Source organism: Nansenia antarctica (assembly GCF_963989245.1).
Source record: "Nansenia antarctica genome assembly, chromosome: 2".
In the NCBI taxonomy this organism is placed as follows: Eukaryota; Metazoa; Chordata; class Actinopteri; order Argentiniformes; family Microstomatidae; genus Nansenia; species Nansenia antarctica.
In genome coordinates, this window is record NC_137675.1 from 81,454,486 (window position 1) to 81,469,781 (window position 15,296).

At 46.3% G+C, this 15,296-nt stretch overlaps 1 protein-coding gene across 1 annotated transcript; it reads right to left on the reverse strand.

The window, feature by feature from the left end:
- Positions 1–570: 570 nt before the first annotated feature.
- On the reverse strand, positions 571–14,192 carry cyb561 (cytochrome b561; the record flags this gene model as incomplete). The annotated part of the gene is made up of 5 exons (XM_080524612.1): positions 571–763; positions 1,260–1,417; positions 1,904–2,007; positions 4,753–4,851; positions 13,982–14,192. 5 exons carry the CDS (start codon positions 14,190–14,192, stop codon positions 571–573), a joined length of 765 nt encoding a protein of 254 aa, XP_080380738.1.
- Between the last annotated feature and the right edge of the window lie 1,104 nt (positions 14,193–15,296).

The window sequence follows — 15,296 nt, forward strand, 5'->3', positions numbered from 1 at the left end:
CAGGGTAGTGCAGCAGAGGTGACAGGAGGGAGGGAGGGAGACAGTCCTTGCATCATGGGTAGGTAGAAGGCAGGGGAGGCTGGTGGAGGTAGAAATCGGAGGACGGGCCCATTGTGACGTATGGAATGGTATCAAACACATTTAAAAACAACATTCCTCATTATAGTCCATGCATTACAAGAGCCTGCCCTCCGATGTCTACCTCCACCAGCCTCACCCTGGTAGATGGTGCCCCCAAGCAGTGAGACAGGGTCAGATATGGATCCATTGCGAAAGGCCTAATCTGATCCCTTATGGTGAGGTGGGGCTCGTCAGGGGGCTGGGGGGGAGGGGGGTAGTTAGGGCGAGGTGGGGCTGAGGGGGAGGGGGGTAGTTAGGGTGACGTGGGCCTCATCGGTGGGGGGGTGGGGGGGTAGTGTGACGTGGGCCTCATCGGTGGGGTGGGGGGGGGTAGTTAGGGTGCCGTGGGCCTCATCGGTGGGGGGGGGGGGGGTAGTTAGGGCGAGGTGGGGCTGAGGGGGAGGGGGGTAGTTAGGGTGCCGTGGGCCTCAACGGTGGGGGGGGGGGTAGTTAGGGCGACGTGGGGCTCCCACCCTCCGTCAGGGTCTTGAAGTGCACGGACAGCGCCTCCTCCTCGGGGTGGGGGGGTCGTTTGTAGTCCTCCCGTGTGACTACATATCCCACCAGCACCCCGAACATCACCAGCAGCAGCCCCAGCACGTTAGCCAGCACCCCTTCGGGGACGAACTTGGAGTAGGTGTCCCTGTGGACGAGAGAGGACGGACTGTGTTAATAAAGTTGTTTTTGAATAATAAAAGGGTAATGCAATGAATAAAGCTAAAACACACACAGCTGTTTTAACCCCGGGACCTCTGCAGTGCTTCTCACCAACCAACTATCTGGTGTGTACCAGGTGAGGCTGGTGGAGGTAGAAACCCTAACACTAGAATGAATGAAACACAGAGCAGGTGATAACAGGCATTATAACCCTCACAAGACGCCCAGTAGAGCAGGTTATAACAGGTGTTATAACACTCATTCACACTAAATAGTTTCTCTGTGATAGCCAGCAGACTGGTTATAACAGGTGTTATAACACTCACTTCACACTAAAGAGTAGTTTCTCTGTGATAGCCAGCAGACTGGTTATAACAGGTTATAGCAGGTGTTATAACACTCACGTGATGCTGAAGAGCAGTTTCTCTGTGATAGCCAGCAGACTGGTTATAACAGGTTATAGCAGGTGTTATAACACTCACGTGATGCTGAAGAGCAGTTTCTCTGTGATGCCCAGCAGACAGGTGCTGACGGACATGGCCAGCAGCAGCAGACCGAAGAAGACGTGTAGGGGAAGATAGGCACTCCTCAGCCAGGCGGACCCCCCCGGGAACAGGAAGAAGGCCAGACCCATCAGCCACTGGGACAGGAAGTAGGTAGAGGAGGGTAGGAAGGAAGGAGAGGAGAGGAAAGTGGGGAGTTAGTGGGTTTTATATCAATACTCATCCAACACTCTTTTCTTTCCTTCAAGACAGGTGAAAGGTCTGGATGCGTCCCCGCCTCATATGACCTACTGCCTGGCCTGCATACCAGGAGGTCTACACGTGTGTGTGAGTTTGTCTAGGGTAGGGATGTCGGTGTGTGTGTGTGTGTGTGTGTGTGTTTGTCTACAGTAGGGGTGTGTGTGTGTGTGTGTGTGTGTGTGTGTGTGTGTGTGTTTGTCTACAGTAGGGGTGTGTGTGTGTGTTTGTCTACAGTAGGGGTGTGTGTGTGTGTGTGTGTGTGTGTTTGTCTACAGTAGGGGTGTGTGGGTGTGTGTGTGTGTGTGTGTCTACAGTAGGGGTGTGTGTGTGTGTGTGTGTGTCTACAGTAGGGGTGTGTGTGTGTGTGTGTAGTATACCTCTACCTGTACAATGAAGAATATAAAGGTTGTCATGCCACACCAGCTGTGTAGAGAGTACATGTCAGGGATCTTGGCTTCTCTGTGGAAGTCAAACACAGCCACGATGCCTGAGGACAGACCGGCAGGCACGGTTAACATCACATTCACATTTACATGTTTGGCAGTTCGTGACGTTAGAATTATAAGGTTCTATCTCCATTTTTGTCAAAATTTAGTTTTTTTACATAATCTGATCCATTAGGTGTTTATTAATGCCTGTGTGGTGTTATTTGTAAAATGTTGAAATGTTTTAGTTAGTAATATATAAAGGTTCCATCTCACAAAACATAATGGAATGTAAAAACGTTGACGCTCAATATCTCTGAACTACCCTAAACGGAGATGGAACCTTATCATTCTAAGCTCACGATTTAGCAGACGCCTTATTCCAAAGTGACTTACAAGTGCTATACATTTGACTAAGCAAGTGAATCATCAATCCACCAGTCGAAGGAAAACCTTTTTAAAAAAAAAAATATATATATAGACACTGGAGAAAAGAGAAACAGTACAGGGGGGGCAGTAGAAGTCTTAGGGGACACAGTAAAGGGGAAAAGTGGGTGTCTCAGGAGACGCAGTGCTGGGGGGTAGTAGATGTCTCAGGAGGAGCAGTTAAGGTGTAACCTTAGCACTTGTAACATTAGCACAGGGGAGGCTGGTGGAGGTAGAAATCGGAGGACGGGCTCATCGTCACACATGGAATGGAATGAGGAACGGTATCAAACACACATGATATGAACATGTTATCATCGTTCTTCATTCCGTTCCATGAATTACAATGAGCCCATCCTCCAATTTCTACCTCCACCAGTCTCCACTGCATTGGAACTAAAGCTGCTTTCACATTACACAATAGACGCCATTCGGGTCGTGTGAACGGTTCCCCAATAGCGTTTGACGGACCCAGAGATGATCAGCGATCTCCTGATCAATATTATTACATTTATTTATAGATATTAGATTGTGCTCTATGTCAATTCTACCTATGCCCAAAGTACTATAGTGAAGTCGTTAAATGTGAAAGTCACGCATCTTGAATTTCAAAATCGTGTGCAGCTAAACTCAGTGAAGAGACGGGTGTTGGTTCCCAGGTCTGGGTTGGGGGGCTAAGTCATGTCCTTTATCAGTCTAGCGCAGTGTTTCCTCCAGGATTTTTGCCATTGGTGGCGGGGTGGTCGTCTTTCGCGCGCACAGCGCATAAAATGCGTGCATGCGCATAAAACGCGTGCACGCGAAAACAAATATAATTTCTTAAATAGCGGTTAAGTCATTAAAGCCGAGCAGGTGATTTTATATAGAAGGTGATCAAATACCAATATTGTTATGTACGACAGTATGTCATTGCAGCACTTTGTTGCACTTTACGACGTCACGTTCTGTTAGAGCTTTACGACTGTGTGTGTGTTGTCAGAATGAATGGCAACGGAATGGCAACGGATCTCAGTTTGTATACCTGTGTGGATCTACATTTATTAGCATAACACAAACATAATAAATTAGATAGAACAACCCTGTTCATTAATGTTCATTAATGCTTGAGTTCATGTTCATGTTCGCACTGTTACTGTGTGTGCCAATGCACCCCTGTGATGCTGTGTGTGTTATTGAGACCGTTGGGAGAGAGAGCTCGGGTGAACTAAGAAAGTTGTGTATGAGATAGTTTACAATTAAACGCACAGATTACATGAGAGAAGCTATCTGTCATTATTTCAACCACTGTCCAAGTGGGGATGTTACAATACTTTCGTTTTAGAACGAAACGTTAGCCGCTAGCAGGGTTTTTAGCAGTCACCATTCTTGAGCAAAACATGATACAAACAAACATTCAAATACTCGTGTCGTCTTGATTTTTTTTTCGATTTCAATGTCTGACGCATCATTTGAAAGCTTACCATCTGTAGTTTCAGACTATGTAAACAAACGAAAAATTACGTGAGCAAATGGTTATTATTTATCTGGTATAGATACCACTTCTGCGCCGAATGTACCGCACATCCGCACCCGACATTGTAATTACCGTAATTTCTAAACGGTTTGTGCTATCGAAAAAAATCCAACTGTCCCTGAAAGCTGAGATGTTGCACTTCAACCAACATGTAGGGCCGGTTTCAGAGACAAGGCTTAAGCCTAGTCCTGGACTAAATCACACTTTCAATGTAAAATCTCCATTGAAGATGTTTTTTAGTCTAGGACTAGGCTTAAGCCTTGTCTGTGAAACCGGCCCATAGGGTATTACGGTAAAATGTGACGTGAGGACATTCTCAGAGTCAGTTTACTCACAGTGATTGGCGGAGCGTTCAGGGACACATGCTTTTTTTCAGTTCTCCGGTCATAATAACTCGCTGCCTTTCTGCGCAGCCTGAATCAAAGTGGATTGTCTGAATCATTTGGTGGCGGAGCAAATTCATTCGTGGCGGCCCGCCACCAATAAATGCATATAGAGGAAACACTGGTCTAGCGTTAGGGGTTAGGGTTAGCTCCGTTAGCCAAGAAGGCCCTAACAACATCTGCCCGTGACACACTTCTGGCTAACTCTCATCCTGTTACATAAAGTATTTCATCCTGTTTTCATTTATCTGTGTATTTATCTGTGTCTCTGGCACTGTTTGTTCCTTCGAAACATGATTCCTGTTGACATCCAGAACATTTCACTTGATCTAAATATTTAGATAGAAAGACAGAGGACGAGAGGTAAAAACACAGGAGACAAATTGTGCAAGAGAGAGTGAGTGAGGGATGGATAGTAGAGAAAAGTGAAAAAGGAAAGAAAAAGAAAGAAAGACATTTCTCTCTCACACTCACACAGGCCTTACCGATTATGCTGACGACGAGGGCGAGGAGGTGAATGACACCGTGGAGGATCTTGACGTTGCGTTTGCTTTCATTCCTGAACACCCTGTACACCAGTATGGCTGTGAGGGGAGACACATTCATATTATTATTATTATTCATAATAATACATCTAGGTTAGTCTAGGTTACCATTCATACCAGTTAGTGTAAAATAGACTTTGACTTTACACCTCCACCTTTACAACTTTTGCCCAGGTCTGGTAAAGTCTACAGTCTACAGACTGTGTTGTTACTGGTCACACCATGCCATAAACACACACCATACAGACACACACACATGACATGAGTTTCACAGCAGCATTAGACCAGGAACCTTTCCTACAGAGGTCACCATTGTTTATCTCATGACTTATCTCCATAGATATATATATATATATATAGATAGATAGCTAGATAGATAGATAGAGAGAGAGAGAGAGATTTCAAGATTCAGATCTCAGAGACTTTTTCTTTCATACTGTATAGCCTATATATAAACAGGAAAAGTGTTGTAGTGGAAAAATATCTAATTCTAAGAAACCCAGGCCTCCTTACTTATACAATTATTGGCAAGAGTGTCTGTTCCCTGCGCATCCTGTTATTAGAAGAAAACAAACAAAGAACAATGGTGAGTAAGAGCTTTAAAACGTGTACTAAACCTCAGTGCTCCATGGTAGACAGTATCCTGCATGTGTAGGCATTGCAAAGACGCATGCATGCATAGAACATCGCCATAGTCCAGCACAGACATGAATTTGGCAGCAACAAGTCTCCTTTTGGCCTCAAAGGAAAAGCAAGACATGTTTCTAAAATAAAAACCCAATTTCAACTTCAGTTTTTCCACTAATTGTTGAATGTGAGGCTTAAAGAGAGAGTGAATCATCAATTACAATTCCTAGATATTTGTATTGAGATTACAGACTCAATCTCAGAGCCCTGAAAAGTGGTGATGGATGGAAGGAAGGAGGCAGAACTTATCAACCATATGGGGCGGCTGTGGCGCAGGAGGTAGAGCCGCCGTCTGCGCATGAGCGAGAGGTGAACGGATACAAACTTGCGTTTGGTCTGAGAAAGCTTTCAAGAGATTTTGGCAAATCAATCGAACTGTATAACATTTAAGTTTAAGTGAGTTTTGGTTTTGAGTACCCCGACAGCTTCGTGCTGATCGGGGGCTTCTAAGGACGGACGACATGGCAACAAACACAACGAACGGAATGGACAATGATGAAAGGAATATGGATAAACGGTACGACGCGAGCCTGACGGTGGAAGTGGGACTGGAGCAAGGAAGTAACATTACAGTGATGGAAATGCTAAGAGGAATAAAGGAGGTGTGTGGAAATGTGGAGGGCTGTCGGCCGAAAGGAGACAGGAAATATGAAATGACCCTGTCATCGAGGAGAGGGAAGGACAAGCTGACAGATGGATTCCTGATTAAAAATGTAAGGATAATGGGAAAGGACTTGGCAGTGGATGAGATGGTGGTCTCGTTATTGAATCTCCCGGTTTATTTGAAAGACGACGTGATCAGGCAGAGGCTGGAGTCGTGGGGGGTGAAAGCGGTGTCACCGATCAAGAGAAGGACATGGCCGGGAACGGACATAGCAGACGGGACTCGATACATGAAAGTGAAATTCACAGAAGAGGTGAGGTCTTTGCCGTACTCTACGAAGTTTGAGACCCTGGTTAGAGTGGATCACTTTAGGGTGATTCACGATAAGCAAGTAAGGGTGTGTAGGCTGTGCATTAAGCCAGGACATGTATTGCGAGAATGCCCGGAGTTCGTGTGCTTTAAATGTAACAAACGAGGACATTATGCACGTGAATGCATTGGAAGGAGAGGAGGGGATGGAGGAGAGAGAGTGAGCAGTGGTGAGGAGGAGGAGGTGGTGGAGGTGGAGGTGGAGGGGGACGAAGAAGAGGAGATGATGGGAGAGGAGGAAGAGGAGGTGGTGGAGGAGGAAGAGGTGGAGACACAAGGAGAAGGTGGGGAAAGGAGCCATGAATACGTAACGGAGGGAGGAGGACAAGCTGAGGTGGTGGAGGAGACGCAGTTGGAGCCGGAAGTGGAGGGAGGAGCGGAGGGGCCTGGTTCGGTGGAAGTGGAGGGTAAAGAGAGAGAGGAGATTGGAGCCAGCTTCGATAATGCTGTAAGAGATGGAGAAATGGATGAGGCAGGGCCTTCAACAGAGGGCGTGGGAAAAAGAAAAGGTTCCGATGAAGGACTATATGAGGATGTACAGAGGGTGAGGACAAGATCGGGAAGGGATGCAAAAGCACGAGGGAAGAAGACCAAGGTGGCTATAGGAAAATGACATGGGGGTGTATGTGTTCCTTTTTTTTTGTATCGTGACTATGGTCAGGGTTGTTGCTGTCAACACAAATGGACTCAGAGATAGGAAGAAGATGGAGCTTGTGTTGGCAGCATACAAGGAGGAAATCATATGCCTCCAAGAGACACATTGGACAGAGGACATAATGGAAGAGGTAAGAAGGAGGTGGAATGGACAAGTGTATGTAAGCAATGGAACAGTGTACGCTTGTGGGGTGGCTATTTTGGTAAAGAATGGGGTGGTGAACAATGTAAGGAACATAATGAATGACAATGAGGGAAGGGTGGTGGGAGTGGGGTTTGAATATCAAGGGATTGAGTATGCACTGTATTGTATATATGCACCAAATGTGGATAAATATAGAAACGTTTTTTTTTAATCTTTGAAAGAGAAATGTGTTGGGAATTGTATTATGGTTGGGGATTATAATGTGGTGGTGGATAGGTTAGATGTAACAAGGGGGGTGACATTTAGGAATGATCCGTCACGCCCAGTACTGCTAGACATGATGCGCACAAGAGGAATGGTGGATATATGGAGGGAGGGGCACCCTGATGCACAGGTTTTTTCAAGGAGACAAATGGTGATGGGGGTTTTGAGACAATCAAGGATCGATTTGTGTTTAGTGAAGAGGGAGGTGAGGCACCTGGTTGGAAAGGTTGAGTATCGGTTTATGGCCTTTAGTGACCACGATGCTCAGTCTTTCCAGCTAGGTGCGGGGAACGTAGGGGGAGGAGGAGGGACATGGTGCTTTAAGAGGGACAAGTTTGCTCAAAGATATACGTTTTGGGGTGATAGTAAGAGAGTGTGTGAGTGTTGCTATGGAAGACCAGATGTATGAGAGTGATGTGTGTGTGTGGTGGGAAGGGATGAAGGATAAATTAAAAGCTGTAATAATAGTATTTGCAAAACGGAGAGGGAAAGAGAGGGTGAGGGAGGAAAGGGATTTGCAGAAAAGGTTAGCAATAGAACAGGAGAGAGTTGATAATATTCCAGGGCATGATTTAACAGAGTATTTGAGGGTGAGGGAAGATTTGAGGGAGTTAGAGAAGAGAACGTGTGATGGTGCTTTAGTAAGGAGTAGAGCAAGGTGTGGTTGAGGGAGAAAGGAGTACAGCATTCTTTTTAGGTTTAGAGAAGAGACAGAAAGAGAAAGGGAAAATTAAGGAATTAGAGAATGATAAAGGTGAAATAATAACAGACTTAGTGGGAATAATGGATACTGTGCAGTCACTTTATACATCTGGGGGTGTGAATGAGGAATGTATGAATAAAGTATTAGAAACAGTGGAAGCCAGGGGGACAGAAGAAGAAGGGAAAATGTGTGATGCAGATCTAAGGGTGGAGGAGGTTAAGACAGCCATCATGGGGTTAAACCTAAACAAGAGTCCGGGTTCGGACGGGTTGACGGCTGAATTTTATAAAGCATTTGTTGACATCCTGGCTCCTATATTGTGCAGAGTGTATATGTGTATGGGGAATAAAAGGGTGGTTCCGGACTCTATGGGCTTGGGGGTGCTCACTTTATTGTATAAGGGTAAAGGGGACAGGAACAGATTACAGAAGTATACAGCATTATCATTACTTAATTGTGATTATAAAACCATAGCAAAAGTATTAGCTAATAGATTGAATGAAGTAATGAAAAACATGATTGCACCCACCCAGGCCTATGGAGTCCCAGGGAGGGATGTGGCAGAGAATATGTGCACATTAAGGGATGTTGTGAAGGACATGAGGGAGGAAGGGGGTTTATTGTTATCTTTGGATAGGCTTTTGACAGGGTGGAACATGTATTTTTATTGAAAACAATGGAACATTTTGGGATTGGGACTGTTATGAGGGATTGGATTGAATTGTTATATAAGAATGCTAGAAGTAAAGTAAAGATAGATGGATTATTGACTGACTCCTTCCCTTTGGGTACATCAATAAGACAAGGGTGTCCACTGTCAGCATTGCTATATAGCATATCTGTGGAGCCATTGGCAGCTTATATTAAGCAGGAGAAAGAAATTAAGGGAATAAATATGCCGGGGGGAGGAGTTAGCATAATCCATCAATATGCAGATGACACGACATGTACTGTCAGGGATGTAAATAGTGTGAACAGAATAATGGGGTGTGTAAACATATATGGAAAGGCTTCTGGTGCAAAAGTGAATGTTGACAAGTCTGAAATGTTGTGTATAGGGGGAGTGAATACAGACAATTGATTTGAAAATTGTAAAGGGGATGATAAAGGTGTTGGGGATATATCTTGGAGAGGATGACAGGGAGGCTGTTGATTACACATGGACAGGGGTTTTGAATAAAATAAGAACAACATTGAATTATTGGAAGCAAAGGAACATGAAACTGAAGGGAAAAGTTGTAATTGTTAATGCACTGTTAATGTCAAAATATGTTTATGTATTAGGTGTATTGAATGTACCAGAGTGGGTTCTAAAAGAAACCAGGATGTTAGTGTCAGATCTTTTGTGGAGAGGAAAGGGGGTTAAAATAGCGTATGATGTACTAGTAGCAGATTATGATAAAGGAGGGTTGAAACTGGTAGATTTGGAGGTAAAGATGAGGGCAATGAGAGTCAGAACAGTCAAAAGGTTTTTGTATGGGGACTCGGAAGGACATGGATGGAAAAGATACTTTAGGGAATGGGTACATAGATGTGGGGGGGGTGGGGATTATGGGTTGTTGATGTGCTTTAAAGCACGGATGTATGATAGGGTGCCGGAATTCTATAAAGAGGTGTTTAAAGCCTGGGGTAGTTTTTTGCCTGGGGTAGGATATGAGTGTGAGAAGAGAGGGGAGATACTAAATGTCCCAGTTTTATTGAACCCGGTAATAAGAAGAGAGGGGAAAATGTTAGAGTCTAGGAGTTCTTGGAGGGCAGGACTGATTAGAGTAAGGGATTTTAGGTATGAGGTAGTGCCAGGGTTCCTATCAGAGCAGGCAATTATAGAAGTTGTTAGGGAAACAGATGAGGAGATGAGAAGGGGAGAAATAGTGAGCATGTATAATAAAATAAAGCAGAGTATACCAGGGGAGTGGGTGAGGAGGTTAGATAGGGAGTTAAGAGGGAAGGAGCAAACAGAGTGACCTAGGTTAAGACTAGGGAAAGGGGAAACAGTGTGGGACTTCTCAGCTGTTACGGTGAAGGAGTGCTACTGGGCACTGTTGGAGAGTAGAGTGAAGGAGCCTGCGGCAGAGAAGGTGTGGAGGCAGGTGTTCCCAGGATTGGAGGTGAAGAATATATGGAGGAATTTATTTTTGAAATATAATAGTTTAGAATGTACACATTTTGATTTTATGCTCAGGCATAACAGGGTTTATACTAAGGTGGTGTTGCATCAGGTAGACAGAACAGTTTCGAGGGAGTGTGATGTGTGTGGGATACAGGATGAGAACTTAATGCATATGCTTTTTGAATGTAGAGAAATGAAGGGATTTGAAGAAAGGTTGAAAGGACTAGTGAAGAAGCACTGGGGGGTGGAGGTGGTGGGGATGCAGGAGTGGAGGAGGATGGTGGTTTTTGGGGTGGAGGGAAAGAGGAGGGGAGTGAATATATGGTGTTTAAATTATGTATTATCACAGGCTAGGTATGCAATTTATTTGAGGAGAAATTTAGCAAGATTTGAGGGAAAGTGGATAACGGTGTGGAAAGTCTTTGAGGGATTGGTCAGGAAGAATGTGGGACTGATGCACAAGACAGGGCAAAAAGATTTAGAGAAGTTGTTTATTAGGGATTGTGGGTTTATAAGGGTGGGGGTGGATTGAGGGTTGGAGTTTGATTTAGATTTTTGAAGATGTTTTTTGTTTTTATTGTTGCATTCATTTGTTATTGATTTATGTTAAAGGGTTATTTTGGTTATGAAGGACTGACTGAATAATAGATGGATTTATCTCATACCAAAATGGTATGGGTGTGTTTAGTTTTATTTATTGGTTTTTAAATTTATTTTATTTGAATTAGAATACAATGAAGGCTATAAAATTAACATGTATGAATATGTATAGCTATGATTGTATTTAAAAGAATATTTTTATAATAAAATAATTTTAAAAAAGAGCCGCCGTCTAATGATTGCAAGGTTGGCAGATCGGCGGTTCGAGCCCCGGCTGGCCACATGTCGAAGTGTCCTTGGGCAAGACACTGAACCCCACATTGCTCCCAGTGAGCGGGGCCGGCGCCTTGCATGGTAGCTTGCCGCCATTGGTGTGTGAATGTTTGTGTGAATGGGTGAATGAGAGGCCGTTGTAAAGCGATTTGGATAAAGGCGCTATATAAGTGCAGTCCATTTACCTGTTGTTATCAACTGTAAATGGTAGAACATTATGGTCGCTGTGGTTACAGTGTGACTCAACTAAACAAAGAGAAGCAGAGAGGGTGTGTGTTGGGAGTTGCATGTGTGTGTTGGGGGGAGGGTTGTTGAAGCAGAAAGGGTGTGTGAGGACACACACACACACACACACAGACTGGGTTTGGTCATACAGGGGCATGTCATTATATAGGATCCTCATACAGTATATGTCATTATATGGAAAGAGTAATGCATTCATTACTTAAACATCTCAAAAACATCTCTTGTGGTGACGGTGACAGCAACAGCTAACCACCCCAGGGCGTCATGTAGGATCTAGCCTGAAGCCTCCCCTATCATCAACCTGAGACACCTAACTCTTTGAGGCAACCTTAGGCAACCTGAGACACCCACCTACCCCCCTCCAGATCTCACCCACTCCAGCCCCCCCTACACCTCTCACCCTCCATCCACCCACCTACCCCTCTTACCCCCTACACCTCTCACCCTCCATCCACCCACCTACCCCTCTTACCCCCTACACCTCTCACCCTCCATCCACCCACCTACCCCTCTTACCCCCTACACCTCTCACCCTCCATCCACCCACCTACCCCTCTTACCCCCTACACCTCTCACCCCCCCTCTACCGACCTACCCCTCTTACCCCTCCAGCCCCCCCTACACCTCTCACCCCTCCAGCCCCCTCTACACCTCTCACCCTCCCTCCACCCACCTACCCCTCTTACCCCATCCACCACTCACCCCCTACCCCCCTCCACCTCTCACCCCCCCTCTACTACTGGCTTAGCTGTGTGTGTGTGTGTGACATCTCTTACATGTGTTCCTGCCATCCTAACGACGCCAGGGGCTCTCTCCTCCCAGACCGCCACACACAGCTCACTCTAACTCAACACTAATGTCTAAGTGACCTTTCAGGTTTATTGTCCTAATTGTATTGCCGTAGCAGCGTTTGGAACCCGGGGATGGGGGGCTGCAGCTGAGGTGATTAGCGAGATAACGAGCATCTGGTAGGCGTGTTGCTGCACCCAGATGGGACCAGAGTACTGTAGCCCCTACCCACAGACACACACCCCCCCACCCGCACACACACATAGAACATCTGTTCCAGTTCTGTGGGCCAACAGTGCATCGATCGCCAAAATGAATGCGATGAATGTCCTACAGGAGAGACTAGTTACAGAGCTACAGTGGAGATGCGGTAGACCTGGGGAGGCTATTGGAGGTAGAAAATCGGAGGACGGGCTCATTGTAATACAATGAATGGAATGAGGGATGGTATCAAACAGACGATTTCTACCTCCACCAGCCTCCCCTGTTGCAGACAGCATCATCAAACCGCCAGCCTCCCGTAGCTACCACCAGCCTCCCCTAGCTACCACCAGCCTCCCCTAGCTACCACCAGCCTCCCCTAGCCTCCACCAGCCTCCCCTAGCCTCCACCAGCCTCCCCTAGCCTCCACCAGCCTCCCCTAGCCTCCACCAGCCTCCCCTAGCCTCCACCAGCCTCCCCTGTTGCAGACAGCATCATCAAACCGCCAGTCTCCCCTAGCCTCCACCAGCCTCCCCTAGCTACCACCAGCCTCCCCAAGCCTCCACCAGTCTCCCCTGTTGCAGACAGCATCATCAAAGACTGAGAGAGTGTTGTAGCCCTGCTACCTGAGAAGGATCTGAGGGAACAGGGAAGACTCTGTCTTCTGACCTACTTCCTTAACCGAGGACAAAAGCCTTCATTGGTTCTAAGCCTCTTGGGATTCTTAGGAAAAAAAACTAAAACTTAGTTTTGAGTATAATTCTGTGAATCTCACAAAAACTCTCTGGAAAAGTAAATTTCCCTTACAACTTGTTACAGAGACACGTGTACACATGCGCGCGCGCACACACACACACACACACACACACACACACACACACACACACACACACACACACATAAATGTCTGGAAACAAATGAAATCTGTGCTCCTCCTGCTCTAACAGAGTGAGTGATCTCTTCCTGTTGCTGAGAGCGCCGCAGGGCAGGTGGCTGGGTCTCTGTGCAGCGTTAGCTTAGCATCACGCTAATCCAATAGGTCACAATCTCCCCCCAAGGCAAACAGGGCTGACACCACACTGACCACAATGGCTCTGAGAAGACACACTCAGCTCCCCAGCTGGGCATCAGTGTGTGTGTGTGTGTGTGTGTGTGTGTCTGTGAGTGTGTAATTGTGTGTGTGTGTGTGTGTGTGTGTGTGTGTGTGTAATTGTGTGTCTGTGTGTGAGTGTGTAATTGTGTGTCTGTGTGTGTGTGTGTGATTGTGTGTGTGTGTGTAATTGTGTGAGTGTGTAATTGTGTGTGTGTGTGTGTGTGTGTGTGTGTGTGTGTGTGTGTGTGCTTAGCCCCGAAATATTTGATTCCCTGTTTGTATAATATAATTTGTGGAACCAAATAAAGTATTCAAATGTGTGTGTCTGTGTGTGTGAGTGTGTAATTGTGTGTGTGTGTGTGTGTGTGTGTGTGTGTAATTGTGTGTGTGTGTGTGTGTGTGTGTGTGTGTGTGTGTGTGTGTTTACTGACCGTCTCCATAGAGGAAGACCAAGCCCAGCACCATACAGAGAGGGTGGACGTTGAACTCCTGAGCAGACCCGTCCCAGGCGTAGCCCCCGCGGTAGTGACCCATCCACACCCCGGTGATCACCACACAGGCCAGGCCCAGCACCTGAGACCCCCCCACATACCAGGGTAGAGCCCCCAGGCCTCGCACCGAACGCTGGGGACTGTCCTCCATAGTCTGGGATGAGGAGGAGTGGGTGGAGAGAAAGGGGAGAGGGTAGAAGTAGAGGAAAGAGAAATACGTTTAATCCAGGAAAGACATTATTATAAGAATATTAATACCATATTCTCAGGGTTCAGGCCAGAAATATTGGAACATTTTTAATATAATGACAATATGCATGCTGCAGACAATTGTTTTTTTGACGATAACGTCCGTCACGTAGAGCTGTGGAACAGAGAGAACTAGCGCTGCTTCTACCGCCCGTGACGTCGCGCGTGTGAGAGAACGAGACAACGTCTCGAAAACTTGTAGGCTTCTATATCAAGTCACGGACACGCTGGTTGCATGCGTAAAAACTTGGCATTTACTCCCGAAGTTCATGCCCAACTCACTCTATTCTAATGGACTCACAGCTGTGGAACAAACAGTCGCAGTTCGGAGCAGCAGTGTTGCACTGCCTGTGTCAACAACATCCAACTGCACTGCGCAGAGGAGAGGAGACCTGTTCCAAAAACAAATCATCGCATCGCACCGTTTGCTATATTAACAGCAACTGCTTCTATATGACCAAGTATCTATCATATCACCTGTATATATGACCAACTACCTGAGACCTGGAGAGCGAGAGTTCACACGAGTTCGACCTACCGTAGCGTGAGAGACGAAGTGAAAGAAAGTCCCTCTGCAGGTCCGGGGGTGGAGATCCTTGTTCCACGCCTAATGGGTGTGTGTGCGTGTGTGTGTGTGCGTGTGTGTGTGTGTGTGTGTGTGTGCGTGCGCGCGTGCGCGTGCGTGCGTGTGTGTGTGTGTGTGTGTGTGAGAACCGGTAGCGCTCGAAACTGCTGCTATTATTATAGCCTAAGCCTATTGAAGAAACCAACCCCGTCCAACGCCATATCAGGGGTCTCTCTGCCTCGATCCTAGCAGGATGATCGTGCTCTCGTCAACAACAACAAAAAGCGCTGCTTTTAAAGGATGACACGTCGGGCTGGTGGAGTCGTGACGGCGACAGTGGCGCAGCTAAAGTTGACAGATGAAAAGCAGAGCCACTCCTCCTCCTCCGTCTGTCTCATGTTCTCCATGTCCCCATTCAATCACCATCACATCTCCCACCGG